The sequence below is a fragment of the Sphaerodactylus townsendi genome, linkage group LG13, assembly GCF_021028975.2.
Source record: "Sphaerodactylus townsendi isolate TG3544 linkage group LG13, MPM_Stown_v2.3, whole genome shotgun sequence".
NCBI classification, from domain to species: Eukaryota; Metazoa; Chordata; class Lepidosauria; order Squamata; family Sphaerodactylidae; genus Sphaerodactylus; species Sphaerodactylus townsendi.
This window is the reverse complement of record NC_059437.1, coordinates 47,987,658-48,001,894: the sequence shown is the minus strand read 5'-3', so window position 1 is coordinate 48,001,894 and position 14,237 is coordinate 47,987,658. Positions and strand designations below refer to the sequence as shown.

The following is a 14,237-nucleotide window of genomic DNA, read 5'->3' as shown; positions in this document are numbered from 1 at the left end:
CATCATCATCATCATCATCATCATCATCATCATCATCATCATCATCATCATCCTGTCAAGTTCCAGCTGACTTATGTTAACTCCACAGGGTTTGTAAGGCAAAAGATATTCAGACATAGTTTGTCATTTATATTCACACATAGGTGCACTAGCACTGGTATGCATAACAATGCAACATCCATGCATAGAGCCATCTTCTTTACACATAAGATTCTTTTTTTCAGTTGAGACTTCAAAGGTGGTGGTAAGAGCTCTTCCGGCTAAAAAAAAAAATCTAATCACCGTATCAACTCTTGCTGCAGTCTTTATAAACCGCGAGTACTCAAAGACAAATGGCAGAAAGCAATATCAGCGCTTCATTTACAAAACAGTTCAACTCTTGAAACGTTGAAAAGAAAAATCCACAAACGGTCCTAGTACAAAGGGCGCTGGTCTGTTTTCTGACGTATGTGCGCACAATCGCGCAAATGTTCCTTGGCGATGCTGTTCTTCTTCTCACGGGATACTCACAGCTACCCCCTTTCCCCAGTTCTCTGTCTTCAGCAGAATATGAACAACTGCTCTAACTTGCATTCTTTCCACTACAGCCCAGCACAGAGTCTGAGCACCTGATCGGCGACAGAAGTGAAGAACTCTGCCGTGTCTCTTTGTGTCAAGCACATGACTACTCCAGAGGCAGTTATAGAACTAATGAGGTGGAAAAGTTGCATTTCTCTTGCCTGCTCTGTTGCAGTCCCTTTTGTTACCCAGAATGCTTTTCTCAGACCGTTTCTTTCCTGCTAACTCCTTCTTTGTGGCGTCTTCCTCTAACTTCCATGACAGCAAGACATGCTCTCCATCACCTCTCCATCAAATCCTATGTAGTTGTTTAGAATGGTCTCTCTTGGGGCGTTTCCCCACTCACCACTTTTATGCTGCGCGCTATTGCTCTCAGCAACGATCATTCTCTAAGCTATATAAGAACAACCTCAAATTATGACCCGATGCTTCTTGGGGGGGGTCATCAAAAAGTATGGGCGTTTACAAGAGCGCCTAGGGATGCTGTGTAAGGCTTGGAGGACGCGACAGCGGCTTATTGTCAGGCGGCTGCGCTTATGTCGCCGCTCTCTGAAGTAAAGAAAGGAGTGCCGGGGACCCCAGCCACTTGAGGAGAGTAGCGCGGGACTTAAGGTAAGTGGGGAAAGGCCCTTAGACCCTTTCACCCCCTTCCCCAGCTCCTAAGATGGGAATCACCCTTTGGAACACTTTCCAGATCAGAACCAGAGCCCTTTCCACGAAAGGCAATGTGGGGAAAAAAGGTACTTACTTTTTCGGCCGGTAGTCCGGAATAGACCTGTCCAACGAAATCCTATCGCTCAGCTGGGCATTATAACCATATTCTTCATACTTGGTTTCGGATTCATGGCTATCGTCTCTCAGGGTGGCAGCCATCCCTCCCTGCCCCAAGCCTCCAGGGCCTTCAACTAATCCCATTGGTTTGGCTAGACCTGGAGAGGAAACACAGGAAATGTCTGTTAGTGGCAGCTTGTCCCACGGCGGCCTTTCCCCAAAATCCTGTTAGCTGAGAAATATTTGTCCTGCTCTCAATTAAAACTGGAGGGAAAAGTCACTATTCCACCTGTGAAAAAAAGGAAGTTTTAAGAGTGTCAAAAGATAACGGTGGTGTAGGAGGTTAAGAGCTCGTGTATCTAATCTGGAGGAACCGGGTTTGATTCCCCGCTCTGCCGCCTGAGCTGTAGAGGCTTATCTGGGGAATTCAGATTAGCCTGTGTGCTCCCACACATGCCAGCTGGGTGACCTGGGGCTAGTCACAGCTTCTCGGAGCTCTCTCAGCCCCACCTACCTCACAGGGTGCTTGTTGTGAGGGGGGAAGGGCAAGGAGATTGTAAGCCCCTTTGAGTCTCCTGCAGGAGAGAAAGGGGGGACATAAATCCAAACTCCTCCTCCTCCTCCTCCTCCTCTTCTTCTTCTTCCTCTTCCTCTTCTTCTCTACGAAGAAGTTAGTTTGGGCTTAAAAGGGAGGGTGTGAGTCCACCCCCCCCCCAGAAAAAAAACTCAACCAGAGCAGCAACAGGCAGCCACTTCAGGCAGCAACTAATTTGGCTGTGCCTCTGCAGCAGGAGTGATTGAACACCAGCGAACGTGCCAGCATTGCCCACCTACGGCTGAGGGTGATTCAAAGGCCAAATCAGTAAATCACGCTGAGCAGGCAGCCTCCTCCGTGGGTGGGTGTGGAGCCTAAAATAGCCACCAGAGTTATTAATTGCTTAATTTATTCCCAGCCACACACAAAAAGGCCCTCTTAGAGCATACGCTTCAGAGCAGTATCCAGACATTGCAAACAAGCCAGGGTTACACAGCGGGGAATCAAACCTAGGTTCTCCAGATTATAAAGTCCACCATTCTTGATCACTACATCACGCTGGCTCTCTCTGGTCAGTCTAAAGTAGCTTCATGTATTCAACGATGGCGCAAAAACATTAGCAAAGACACGCAGTTACTGAAAACAGATGGAATGAAAAGGTTCCCAAAGGCAACATTATGAAAAAGAGGCACAACAGAAAGGGCATATTTTGTCTACCCCTTGTGCCTGCAAGCTACAGTTGAAAGGACTGAGGGGGATTTGACAATCTGAATTAAAATGAATTTGATTTGATGGTGGAAATGATCCCTTCCGTGTATATAGCAACTGGGGCTCCTCCTCGTCAGGTAAGGAAGCTAGCAAACGGCTAGTCTCAAAATATGCATCTTCTGTGGTGCAAATTCCTTGAGGAGAGCGTCTGATCAAAAATTCCAGCCTCGCATTCTCCAAGATAAACAAACAGGGCAAAGTCGTCACCGTCCGGTTTTGCCGAGCAAGCGAGGTCAAGCACCTTGCAAACCTGACAGGCATCGTTGTCGGAGAGCCTCCACGTTGTGCTCGCGTGCGGACCACGAAAAATCCTCCAAGCCCGGTTCCCTGGAAGATGTCATATTACTAAGCACTGCAGGAGTGAGAAGTATGTTCACAAAGCTCCAGGGAGATGGAACAGGGAGAACCAGCATGGGGAGAAAAGCAAAGGAAAACGTCTCTGGCGATCGCACTCACACACTAACACAGAGCTGGAAGACAGGCAGCGTGGTAGTTTCCTTACGTTTATTTCAATATGGTACACTGGTTTGGCTGCCTGTTCTCAATAAGATGCAACTGAGCTGGGAAAGACACAGAAAGGGCAACCAAATTAGGGGGTGTTTACTTGTTTGTTTATTTAAAACTGCCATGGGCCACCTTTCTACCCGGTCCAAAGACCCCAACACAGTGAACATTTAGCAGCATTTAAAATACATTACTGAGAGCCAGCGTGGTGTAGCAGTTAAGAGCAAGTTGATTTTAATTTCAAAAACTCTTGACTTACTTTTAACAAATTTTACCACCCTGGGGGCTAAATTAGATTTGATCTCCCATCAGATTTTAAAGACACACGCTTCAGGAAATGGATCTGACGTGGTAGCTCCTTTTTATTCAGAAACTGCCTATCGGCCTTCAAGGCCTACGCCCACCTGGCAGCTAAAGCTAGATAATATGAATTCGTTAATTTTGCAGTTAAGAGCAAGTGGACTCTAACCTGGAGAAGCAGGTTTGATTCCCCACTCCTCCGCGTGAGCGGTGGACTCTGATCTGGTGAGCTGGCTTTGTTTCGCTGCTCCTCCACATGAAGCCTGCTTGGGTCACAGTTTTCTCAGAACTCTCTCGGCCCCACCTACCTCACAAGGTGTCTGTGGTGGGTAGAGGAAGGCAAGGAGCTTGTAAGCCGCTTTGAGACTCCTTATGGTTGAGAAAAGTAGGGTATAAATGTCTATGTGTGTGTGTGTATATGTGTGTGTGTGTGCAAAATGTGTGTGTATGTATGCATTTTTGCATGTATACACATACGCCTTTTATATATACACACATATATATGTACATAGAAACAGACACAGAGACACATACACATATTAGAGTAATTCCCAGAGGTGGGATCCAGCAGGTTCTCACAGGTTCCCGAGAGTAGGTTACTAATTATTTGTGTGTGTGTGCGTAGAGGGGTTGTACCTAATTAAGGTGATTTTGCCATGTATGATTTTTTTAACCTTAGTTACGCCCCTCCTCTCTCAGCAGAAGTAAGCGCTGCATGAGAAACTCTTGAAGCAGTCTAGCAGGAGGTGCACCGGCGTGTGTGGCAGCCTGCGCCTGCGTGCATTCGTTTCCTGCCCAAGGACTGAGTCGCCAGCCCGGCTCGCAGGTCCATGCCACAGCCCCACCCAGGAATGCCCCACCCCCCGGAATGCCCTGCCCAGCCCCATTGGTGCTTTCACGCACAGTTTGAATCCCACCACCATGGGAACCTGTTACTAAAATTTTTGGATCCCACCACTGGTAATTCCTCACAAGGAAAATGCTTACGAGCTTGCAGCTTTTAAATTCCACAAGAAAGTTTCTAAGGGAGAACACAAGTTTGGAAAAAGATATGAAGTATGAAGGAAGTGGAGCACCTTTTCTCCATCTCACAAGAAGCTGATTGGTAGTCCATGCAAGAAGGCAATAACCTTCTTTTTCTAGTAGAGGGCCTTTTACTGTGCTCAGACTTCCCTGTGACCTTAGTGGCTGCATCCAGAAGTGCACTAAAATAAATGGGAAGACCTTCAGCCGGATACTGAATGACACTGACTTCAGAGGCCCTCCAGTTCATGCTCCACCCATTTTGTAACCCCCAGTTCCACACTCTTGGTGGCCCTGATGACCATGGCTATTTCGTTTGATGCCTTTGGCGAATGAATGGAGAAGAGGTGCATCAAATAGATATTAGCCATGCTAGCTAAGTGGATCCTCTGGGATGTGACGTTTGTCTCTGAATACTAGTTGTTGAGGTAAGGAAGTTGTAACCAAGAGGGTATTCCTTTGTAAGGAAGAGGTTATTCCATTCATGCTTTGTTTCTCAGCTTCTCTGGGACATCTGCTTGGTTTCTGTGGCTGGAAAGGACATGAGGGGTCATCTAGCCTGTCCCCCTTCACAACACAGGAAATTCACAAGTACCTCCCCCACAGCTCTACCAGTGATTCCTGCTCTATGCCCACAGTATATTGGTTTTTAAGTTTATCTGTATTTGAATGTCATGTTGTTCACCGCTCAGAGCCCTTCGGGGGTTGGGCGGTATATAAGTTGAATGAATGAATGAATGAAAGAAAGAAAGAAAGAAAGAAAGAAAGAAAGAAAGAAAGAAAGAAAGAAAGAAAGAAAGAAAGAAAGAAAGAAAGAAAGAAAGAAAGAAAGAAAGAAAGAAAGAAAGAAAGAAAGAAAGAAAGAAAGAAAGAAAGATGGACTGTTGTTCTGGTCATGGACATTTATCGCTTACTGACTGAAATCTTTGAAATTCAGAAATATGGTGCATTTAGAAAGAACATTCAGTGGAGGGCAAGAGTTTTTTGGGGGGCTGGGTAAACTATGACCTCCCCCATTTAATTACCAAAGGGAAAGGAGAAGTTTAGAATGAATTACATGTTAACAATGTAAAAAATAAAACTGAAATCTGTATTGATTTTTAAAAGTTTTTATTAATCTTACTATGTCGACAAATCACCCGGCAGCTGACACATTATTTCAATTACAGGGGAAAGAAATCCTTCTGGACCCATCATTTTGGGAATAGCTACTGAGCTTCAGGCAGAGCGTACATTTGAACCCAGATTCCAAACTAACACAGTAACCACCACATCGAACTGGTTCACACTTGCCTGCAATCTATCTATAGATTCATTCTTTTCTCAGCTGCCCAAAGCTTAATAAGGTCCCATAGGAAATTGTCTCTCTTTTTCCCCAGCTGGAAATAAATTGGCATGCTTTCCATCCTCAAATGTACAGCACAGCCTGGTTTCCTTGAGTTAAATTCTCCTCATGTCTAGGAAATTGCCACTAGCTACCCCTTATCCACTTGAACGGCATTAAATATGTCCTCTTGTCTATATAACAAGATGCTCACAGCATTCATAATAACCTAGTTGGGCATGTATAAAGGGCATTAGCAGCACATTTCTGGATTTTGTAGCGCACAGAAGCTGAGCATTACTGATGCTGTAGTAATTAGGAAGTGATTGAATAGGTTTTCCCCCTGACAACTCAGTCCACAAAAGAAAAACGAAGTTATTGCCTGCAATAATACCGTGCTGTTGGGATTGTGTTTAATCGAACATACGGATGCTGCGAACCGCAACATACAAGTGGATGTCCATCACAATCTGCATGGATTGGAATCAGCTAACAGTTGGGGTAATGTTGAGGGTCCTGATCAGATGGAAATCCGTAGCATTCTTACCATAGAAAAGTAAATATTTATAGCATGCGTATGTGTGTATGTATGCAGCATCAAGTCACTACCAAGTTATGGAAACACTTACAAGGCAAATGAGAAGCAGAGATGGTTTGCTACTGCCTTCCTCTGCAGTCGTCTTTGGTGGTCTCCCATCCAAGTGCTGACCTTGCTTAGCTTCCAAGATCTGATGAGACTGGGCTCTCCTTTCCACCTTTAGCAAACACCCCAAAACTACGAAGACTACAAAATCCCATGGGGGATTTTACAGATCCGGACAGCAGCCACCAAATTTTGTCCCACTGCAAAACACACCATGAATACGGAGAGTCCACCCCCAGGGTAACATCCAAAATAAGTTTGAAGGTAGCTCCAAGAATCTTAAGATTTGCCAAATCTCCATTTTGAGTCTAAAGTCGTTGCTTCCAATAGCAATCTGGTGGTTTAATTAGAGTCACAAAATCCAATGAGAAAGCAACTAAGATACTACTCTGCTATGAGTTTGCACAACATTTTGATCCAGGCAAAATTCAAAACAAATGGGGAGGCATGACTTCCTTAAGTGAAACAGCTAAGCTATTTCAAGGGAAGTCGTATGTTTTCCAGGGAGATTGCATGTGGCTAGACACACTACTTAACAACCTGCTCATTCAAATCTGTACTGGATGGGACCACAGTCCAATTCCTCAAATAGTACGTTCACATTAGTAACCCACAGACCAGCTCCTACAATTCCAGCTTCTCCCAAGCAGACAATAGATTTCTTAACAACGTACATTTAACTATGTAGGACTATTCACAGAACTACACCGACCATACCAAGAAAAGAACAAAGACACAATGCATCCAACATTTAGCCTGCAGAGGGTATCCAGTGGTATATTATTTTTCTGGGTAGAGAGAAAGATAGGTGGCCTTGCTCAGCCTCACATAATTATGAGGATTTTGTGTGTTTTATACTGAAATCGAGCATTTTGAATTGCTCACGCTGGGAATCACAACTTGCTTTGAAAAAAATAACAATAGGTTCTGCTACACCCCGAATTCAGATTCTGGAGCTTTTCTTCACTGCTTGTAGCATTCGCACTCTTCAGAGCTTGGAGTGATTGACAGAGCACCAAAAGAACCAGCAAAGAATACAACTGCAGTATTGCATTCCACAAACACAGCTACATCAAAGCAACTTTGCTACTTCTTGGGCAATTCAAACAACCTATATTTACAGCGAGTGATGCCTTTGGCTCACTTGTCCAAAGCAACTAAGGGAAAAGAAACCAAATCAGAACCCCGAAGCTTTATCTTGGAACGAACCAGGATGTGTTTCCACACTCCTACATTCCTGCTGGGTGACCTTGGGGCTAGTCCCAGTTCTTCTGAGCTCTCCCAGCCCCAACTACCTCACAGGGTGTTTGTTGTGAGGGGGGAAGGGAAAGGAGATTGTAAGCCCCTTTGAGTCACCTACAGGAGAGAAAGGGGGTATAAATCCAAACTCCTCCTCCTCCTCCTCCTCCTCCCTCCCTCCCTCCCCCTCCTCCCTCCCTCCCTCCCTCCCTTCTTCTTCTTCTTCTTCTTCTTCTTCTTCTTCTTCTATAAGGTTAGGACTCCACTGAATAAAGGATAACACAGGGTGCTTCTGTCCTTTAACCTCAAATTGTTTTCATCCTCTAATCACCTGATAGATTTTAAAGAATTTTGTTGAGTCAAATTGTGGAGTCTGCTTCTTACATCAAGAATCATAAATCTTTCCCAAACTCATTGCTTAATGGAAAAAAAGGTCCTTGAAATTATTGCTTTGGCAAACATCCAGAAATTGTGTAGTCCCTCAGATGAAGATGGGGAGAAGGGTCACAGAATTCATTAATGACCCAGCACACTGATATCGGGGCTAGAGGAAGAAAATGAAAACCTTTAGCTGGCATCTACAAGGCAATTGACAATGTGCAAGCAAAAATGAAATCTCAGGACAGCAGCTTAGATAAACTGGCCAGGGAATATGTAACTTGCAGATAGAGACAGAAATACATCCGCCCAAATCTTAAGCAGAGAGACATCGTCTTGAAACCCACATACCTGAATCTGGTTAGTTTGGTCAGAATCATGGAGATTGGGGGGGGGGGGGAGTATCCCACTCACTCAAACCCTCCTCCCTGCTGAAAGCCTGCCCTTCGGTAACAAGATCAATCTCGGTGCTGAGCATAAACTGCTACCTCAAGAGATGTACCTGCAGAGCAGGAAGCCACCAAGGTTGCTTGTAGGGAAGGAAGAAAAAAAAAAAGAGGTGCATAAATTCCTTCAGATTCCCTCCTCCCAAGGTTGGGCTCTTCTTTTAAAACATAGTAGATGAATTAATGATCCACCAGAAGCTCTTAAGCATGATGGCCCAAGAAAATCTGCAAGGATGTTTCCCCACCACCACAAGTTGGCATAATTTTCACTGATCTGCAGTTCCAGATCAAATGGAATTAGATCATCTCCTTTCGGCCTCTGGAAGGGGGTGGGGAGAGGAGGAAAGAGGTAAATTAAGTGAGGAATTCATGCATTTGTTTCACTTTGAAGCTACTGCCGCATTGGTTTTAACATCTTACTTCAACTGTCTTTTGTATTGGGGTGCTAAGTTTTATTGTTCTTTTTAAATTGTAGCTTGTTTTTTAGAATCTGTTTTAATATTGGATTGATGTTTTCATTAGTATGATTTTATAAGTGTATAATTGATTTTATATTAAGAACATTAGAACATAAGAACTAGCCTGCTGGATCAGACCAGAGTCCATCTAGTCCAGCACTCTGCTACTCACAGTGGCCCACCAGGTGCCTTTGGGAGCTCACATGCAGGATGTGAAAGCAATGGCCTTCTGCTGCTCCTGCTGCTCCTGAGCACCTGGTCTGCTAAGGCATTTGCAATCTCAGATCAAGGAGGATCAAGATTGGTAGCCATAGATCGACTTCTCCTCCATAAATCTAAGGTCCAAGCCACTTTTGAAGCTTATCCCAGGGTTAGTGGCCATCCTGCTCACCCTCCTGTGGCAGCATATTCCAAACACCACCCAAGCACGCTGCGTAGAAGTAAAGTGTTTCTTTTTATTAGTCCTCCTAATTCTTCCCCCTAGCATTTCAAATGTGAATGCCCCTGGTTCCTAGTATTGTGAGAAGAGAGAGAAAAATTTCTACTCTCTGTTCAACATTTTCTAAATTCCATGCATAATTTTATAGGACTTCCAACTCATATCCCCCTCAGTGGAGTCTCCCTCTCCAAACTAAAGTGAGTCCCAAACGCTGCAGCCTCCTCCTCCATAAGGGAAGGTGGCTCCAATCCTCTCAATCATCAAATTTGCTCTTCTCTGCACTCTTTTCATATCTCTTTCGTATCCTTTTTTTTGAGATGCTGTTACCTAGAACTGAACACTTCAGTAGACTGGAAGTAAGTAAAATGTCGCACCTCAGGCTTTTATATAAGGGCAGTATAGCTGACAATCCTTTGCAGGTTTTAAGCTATCAACTCCTTTCTTTCTAATGATCCCCAGCATAGAGTTTGCCTTTTCAGCCAAGCATGCATTGAGACTAGTGACATTCCCATGGAACTATCAACTAAGAGCAGCCTAAATCCCGTTCACTGGTTCATAGACTGATACAGGCCACTGGACTCAGCCTTTGTAGGCTTGTGTATGTGAAGTATATGGGGACATTTTTTGCTCCTATGTGCATCACTTTGCATTTTGCTACATTGAACTGCATTTGCCATTTCATATTGTAACCAGCCCTGAGCCATGCAGGGATAGGGTGGAATATAAACAAATGAACAAACAAATATTTGGGATCTGGGGAAGAGAATGCCCAGGGACCACTCCTCTCTTCGGCTTACCACAACCCATGCCTCCCTTCCTCACACTGTGTGGACTAATCAGTGTAAAATAGCTCTGCATCCCTTCCTGCCCTTCTATCACAAATTTTTTCCTGCACCTCCATGGATCTCACAAAGGCTGCCTGTACAGCTCCATATCCCCTAGTCTGACTGGAAATGCTGCACAGGGTGTACCATTGAGAGCATGGATGTGACAGGAACTGCTTCTTGGGAAGCCCAAGTGTTAAGGCCGAGAGCAGCTTCATGGAAATCCACTCATGGTTTGGTCAATGCAGCAAAACGATGGGTCCTGCCAGAAGCCCTGGGCCTTGGCAGCTGCCCCACCTCAGGGTATGCTGATGCCAGCCCTATCTGCTACATCTAGGGTTGCTAACCTCCAGGGGGTAGCTGGAGATCTCCCACTATTACATCTGATCTCCAGCACATAGGGATCAACTCCCCTGGAGAAAATTACACAAACAATGTACTGAATAGAACAAGGCAGGAAATGGTGATGAAATAATCTTTGGGTTTTTTTGTTAACATTAAAGCCCACTTTAATATCTAGTCCTACTACCAGGAACAAAAAGTTTAATCTGGTGCACAGTCGCACTCAATAAACCCATTACGACTATAAACAAAAAAAGTTAAATTTGGTGCATAAATCACACTCTGCAAACCGTGCAGATTAAAACTCAAAACAATAATGCAGAAATATACAAGGTCCACTAAAGCACTTTAATATAGAAAATAAAATCCAGAAGTCCAAAGAGAAATTTACTAGCTGAATCCCGGTGTCTGAAGAACCCTCTTCTTTGTTATGGTGATTTTTATAGTCCTACTGGTATTTCAACAAGTGAGCCATCAGGCAGTTCCAGGCGAAATAACCTTCAAAGGTGCATAAATCTCCAAGTGAGAAAAGCTCTTGAGGCACAGGACACCAAGTAAGTCTCCACAACAATGTGTGGTGTTAACTTCCAATTCAATATGAGCCTTACAGGGCAATCCAGATCCCGGAGGTGACCAAAGGAAGCACTGCTTCTGCACTGCCCCATTGCCTCCAGAGGGCTTTCAGGAAGCGTGGGGAGGCGGAAGAACCAAAAAGCCTCCCTGGCCGCACAAAAGCCTTCCATAGGGGAAGGGTGGTGTAAGGGTGGCATAAGTATGTCCTCTCCACCACCAGCATTCCTGGGGTGAAAGCTCGGTGGGAGTTGACTAACGTTGGCTCCACCTTCACGGACACGTCTGAGATGCCTCCAGTTGTGCCAGCCTGCAAGTTAGGCCGATGCACCTCCCTATTCGTCCTTCTGGCCAGCATAAGTGGCACTTAACTGCCGGGATGGCAAATGCATCAGCATGAGCCCATACCACCTCCTATAGCCATTCCACCCCCACCACCACCCCACCATCTGCATTGGCTTTCCCTTTTCCAAGACAATATATGTAGTCATGGAGATTGGGGTGGGACAAGGCCTACTCTCTGGCTTGCAACTACGCCCCTGCCCCCAACATGGCAGTGTGTAGTTGGGGGGTGGGGGTGGCAGTTGGGTTAGTCCAGACTCCATTTTGAGTAGCTATACCCCTGCTGATCAGGGCTGACCCTGCTCACCTTCTGAGATCTGAGAAGATGGGACTAGCTTGGGCCATCCAAGATAGGGCCATGCTACTGGTTGGTCCCTGTTAAATGTGTATTATGTGTTCTATGGCTACCAATCTTGATCCTCCTTGATCTCAGATTGCAAATGCCTTAGCAGACCAGGTGCTCAGGAGCAGCAGCCGCAGAAGGCCATTGCTTTCACATCCTGCACGTGAGCTCCCAAAGGCACCTGGTGGGCCACTGCGAGTAGCAGGGTGCTGGACTAGATGGACTCTGGTCTGATCCAGCAGGCTAGTTCTTATGTTCTTATGTACGAGATGGAAGTCAGACATATTCACATGCAAACCAATAGGATCTAAGCAGAGAGCTTTGTGAAGATGTGGTGATAAAAGATGGCAACTCAACCCCAGGTCCCCGGGGATGAGAGAAATGCCCTCTGCCCAAACATTGAAAGACTACGAACCTCTTGGAATTCAGTCTCAGTGTTCAAAGCCTGTTTCTGGCCCGAACCCTGGCTCCTGGTTCCCCTGGTTGTACACAGTGGGCGCACAATCTACTTGTCAAGCCACACATTTCCATACATGAGCTTCTGTTGTTTCCAGCAGAGCAGGCAGACACAATTGCACCATTGAGCCCACCAGCTCTCTGGACACAGAATTCATTACTATTTTTAATTGGAAACGATACTACATTTATGTGTACAGATCTCCAATATCAAAATGTAATTGCTTTTAAGCAATCCTCATTTGAAGCCTGCTGCCCCCAGAGATTCGACTACGGAGTCTAATTACAAGAGATAATTTGGAAGGAAGATAAATAAATATCAGAAGATCATGAAGGTCAATGATAGACAAAGGAACAATGGGAGGCAGGACTAAAGTTTTCATGGAGAAGGATACCTGCAAGCCCACCTATCTGTAATATGGGTTAAATGCTACTTCCACATCAAGACAGGAGCGGTTTGGGGCATCTTGATACCACAAACAGAAGGCTCTAAGGCAACTTATAGTAGACAGTAATAAACTATGGTAGACACGGAGCTTGTCAAAATTGGGTAAAGGGGAAAATGTGAGCTGTGAAAGCTCTAGTCAAAATCGTGCATCAATCACAGATTCATTAACTGGGTTAACCCAAGCCACTATATCCTTCAGCATGGTGTAGTGGTTGACAATCAAAGAATTATAGAGTTGGAAGAGACCCCAAGGGCCATCAAGTCCAACCCCCTGCCAGCCAGGAACACACAATCAAAGCACTCCTGACAGATGGCCATCCAGCCTCTTTAAGAACCTCCAAAGAAGGAGACTCCACCACTCTCCGAGGCAGTGAATTCCACTGTCAAACAGCCCTGACGGTCAGAAAGTTCTTCCTAATGTTTAGGTGGAATCTCTTTTCCTGAACCTTGAATCCATTACTCCGTGTCCTAGTCTCTGAAGCAGCAGAAAACAAGCTTGCTCCCTCTTCGACATGGTATCCCTTCAAATATTTAAACATAGCTAACATGTCCCCCCTTAACCTTCACTTCTCCAGACTAAACATCCCCAGCTCCCTAAGCCTCTCTTTGTAGGGCATGGATTCCAGATCTTTTGCCATTTTGGTTGCCCTCCTCTGGACACGTTCCAACTTATCAATATCCTTCTTAAATTGTGGCACCCAGAACTGAACACAGTACTCTAGGTGAGGTCTGACCAATGCTGAGTAGAGAGGTACAGTTACTTCCCTTGATCTAGACACTATATTCTTATTGGTGCATTCCAGAACTGCATTGGCTTTCTTGGCTACCATATATCACTGCTAACCCAATGGTGGATTCTAATTCTGAAGAATCAGGTTTGATTCCCCACTGCTCCTTATGAAGCCTGCTGGGTGACCTTAGGCTAGTCACAGTTCTCTCTGAACTCTGTCAGCCCCGCCTATTTCACATGTCTGTTGCGGGGAGAGCAATGGAAGGAGTTTATAAGCTGCTTTGAGACTCCTTTCAGTAGAGAAAATCAGGGTATAAAAACCAACTCTTCCTCCTTGTCCTTCTCAGCTTTCATAAGAACATAAGAACAAGCCAGCTGGATCAGACCAGAGTCCATCTAGTCCAGCTCTCTGCTACTCGCAGTGGCCCACCAGGTGCCTTTGGGAGCTCACATGAGGCACTCGTAAAAACCTACCTCAAAGCATTGCTGTAGAGATCATTTGAATTCATATCTTCGAAGAGCTGTACAAACAGATGAAAAGCCCTGCAGGATCAGACCAGTGGTCCATCTAGTCTAGCATCCCGTATCACGCAATGACCAACAAGTGGGTGTGGACAGCCAACAAACAAGGCATAGAAGCCAAGATCTTCCCCTAATCTTGCCTCTCTATGGAAATTTGCCAGGCACCCATCCTCAATCCCTGGCAAAGACCTTCCTATTCACCTAGGCCTTTGACCCCCTTAGATGCCCTCTCTGGTGGTTGCTGGTCTGGGGTGGAGGAGGGAATGTATGTGGG

General features: G+C 45.3%; 1 protein-coding gene across 1 annotated transcript in view; it reads right to left on the bottom strand.

Moving 5' to 3' along the window:
- Positions 1-14,237, bottom strand: part of LOC125442872 (polypeptide N-acetylgalactosaminyltransferase 9-like) — a 53,175-nt gene that overhangs the window by 2,296 nt on the left and 36,642 nt on the right. The window contains exon 2 of the mRNA XM_048514642.1: positions 1,303-1,487. Within this exon, the coding sequence (XP_048370599.1) occupies positions 1,303-1,487 (185 nt within the window). The remainder of the gene's footprint in view (positions 1-1,302; positions 1,488-14,237) is intronic.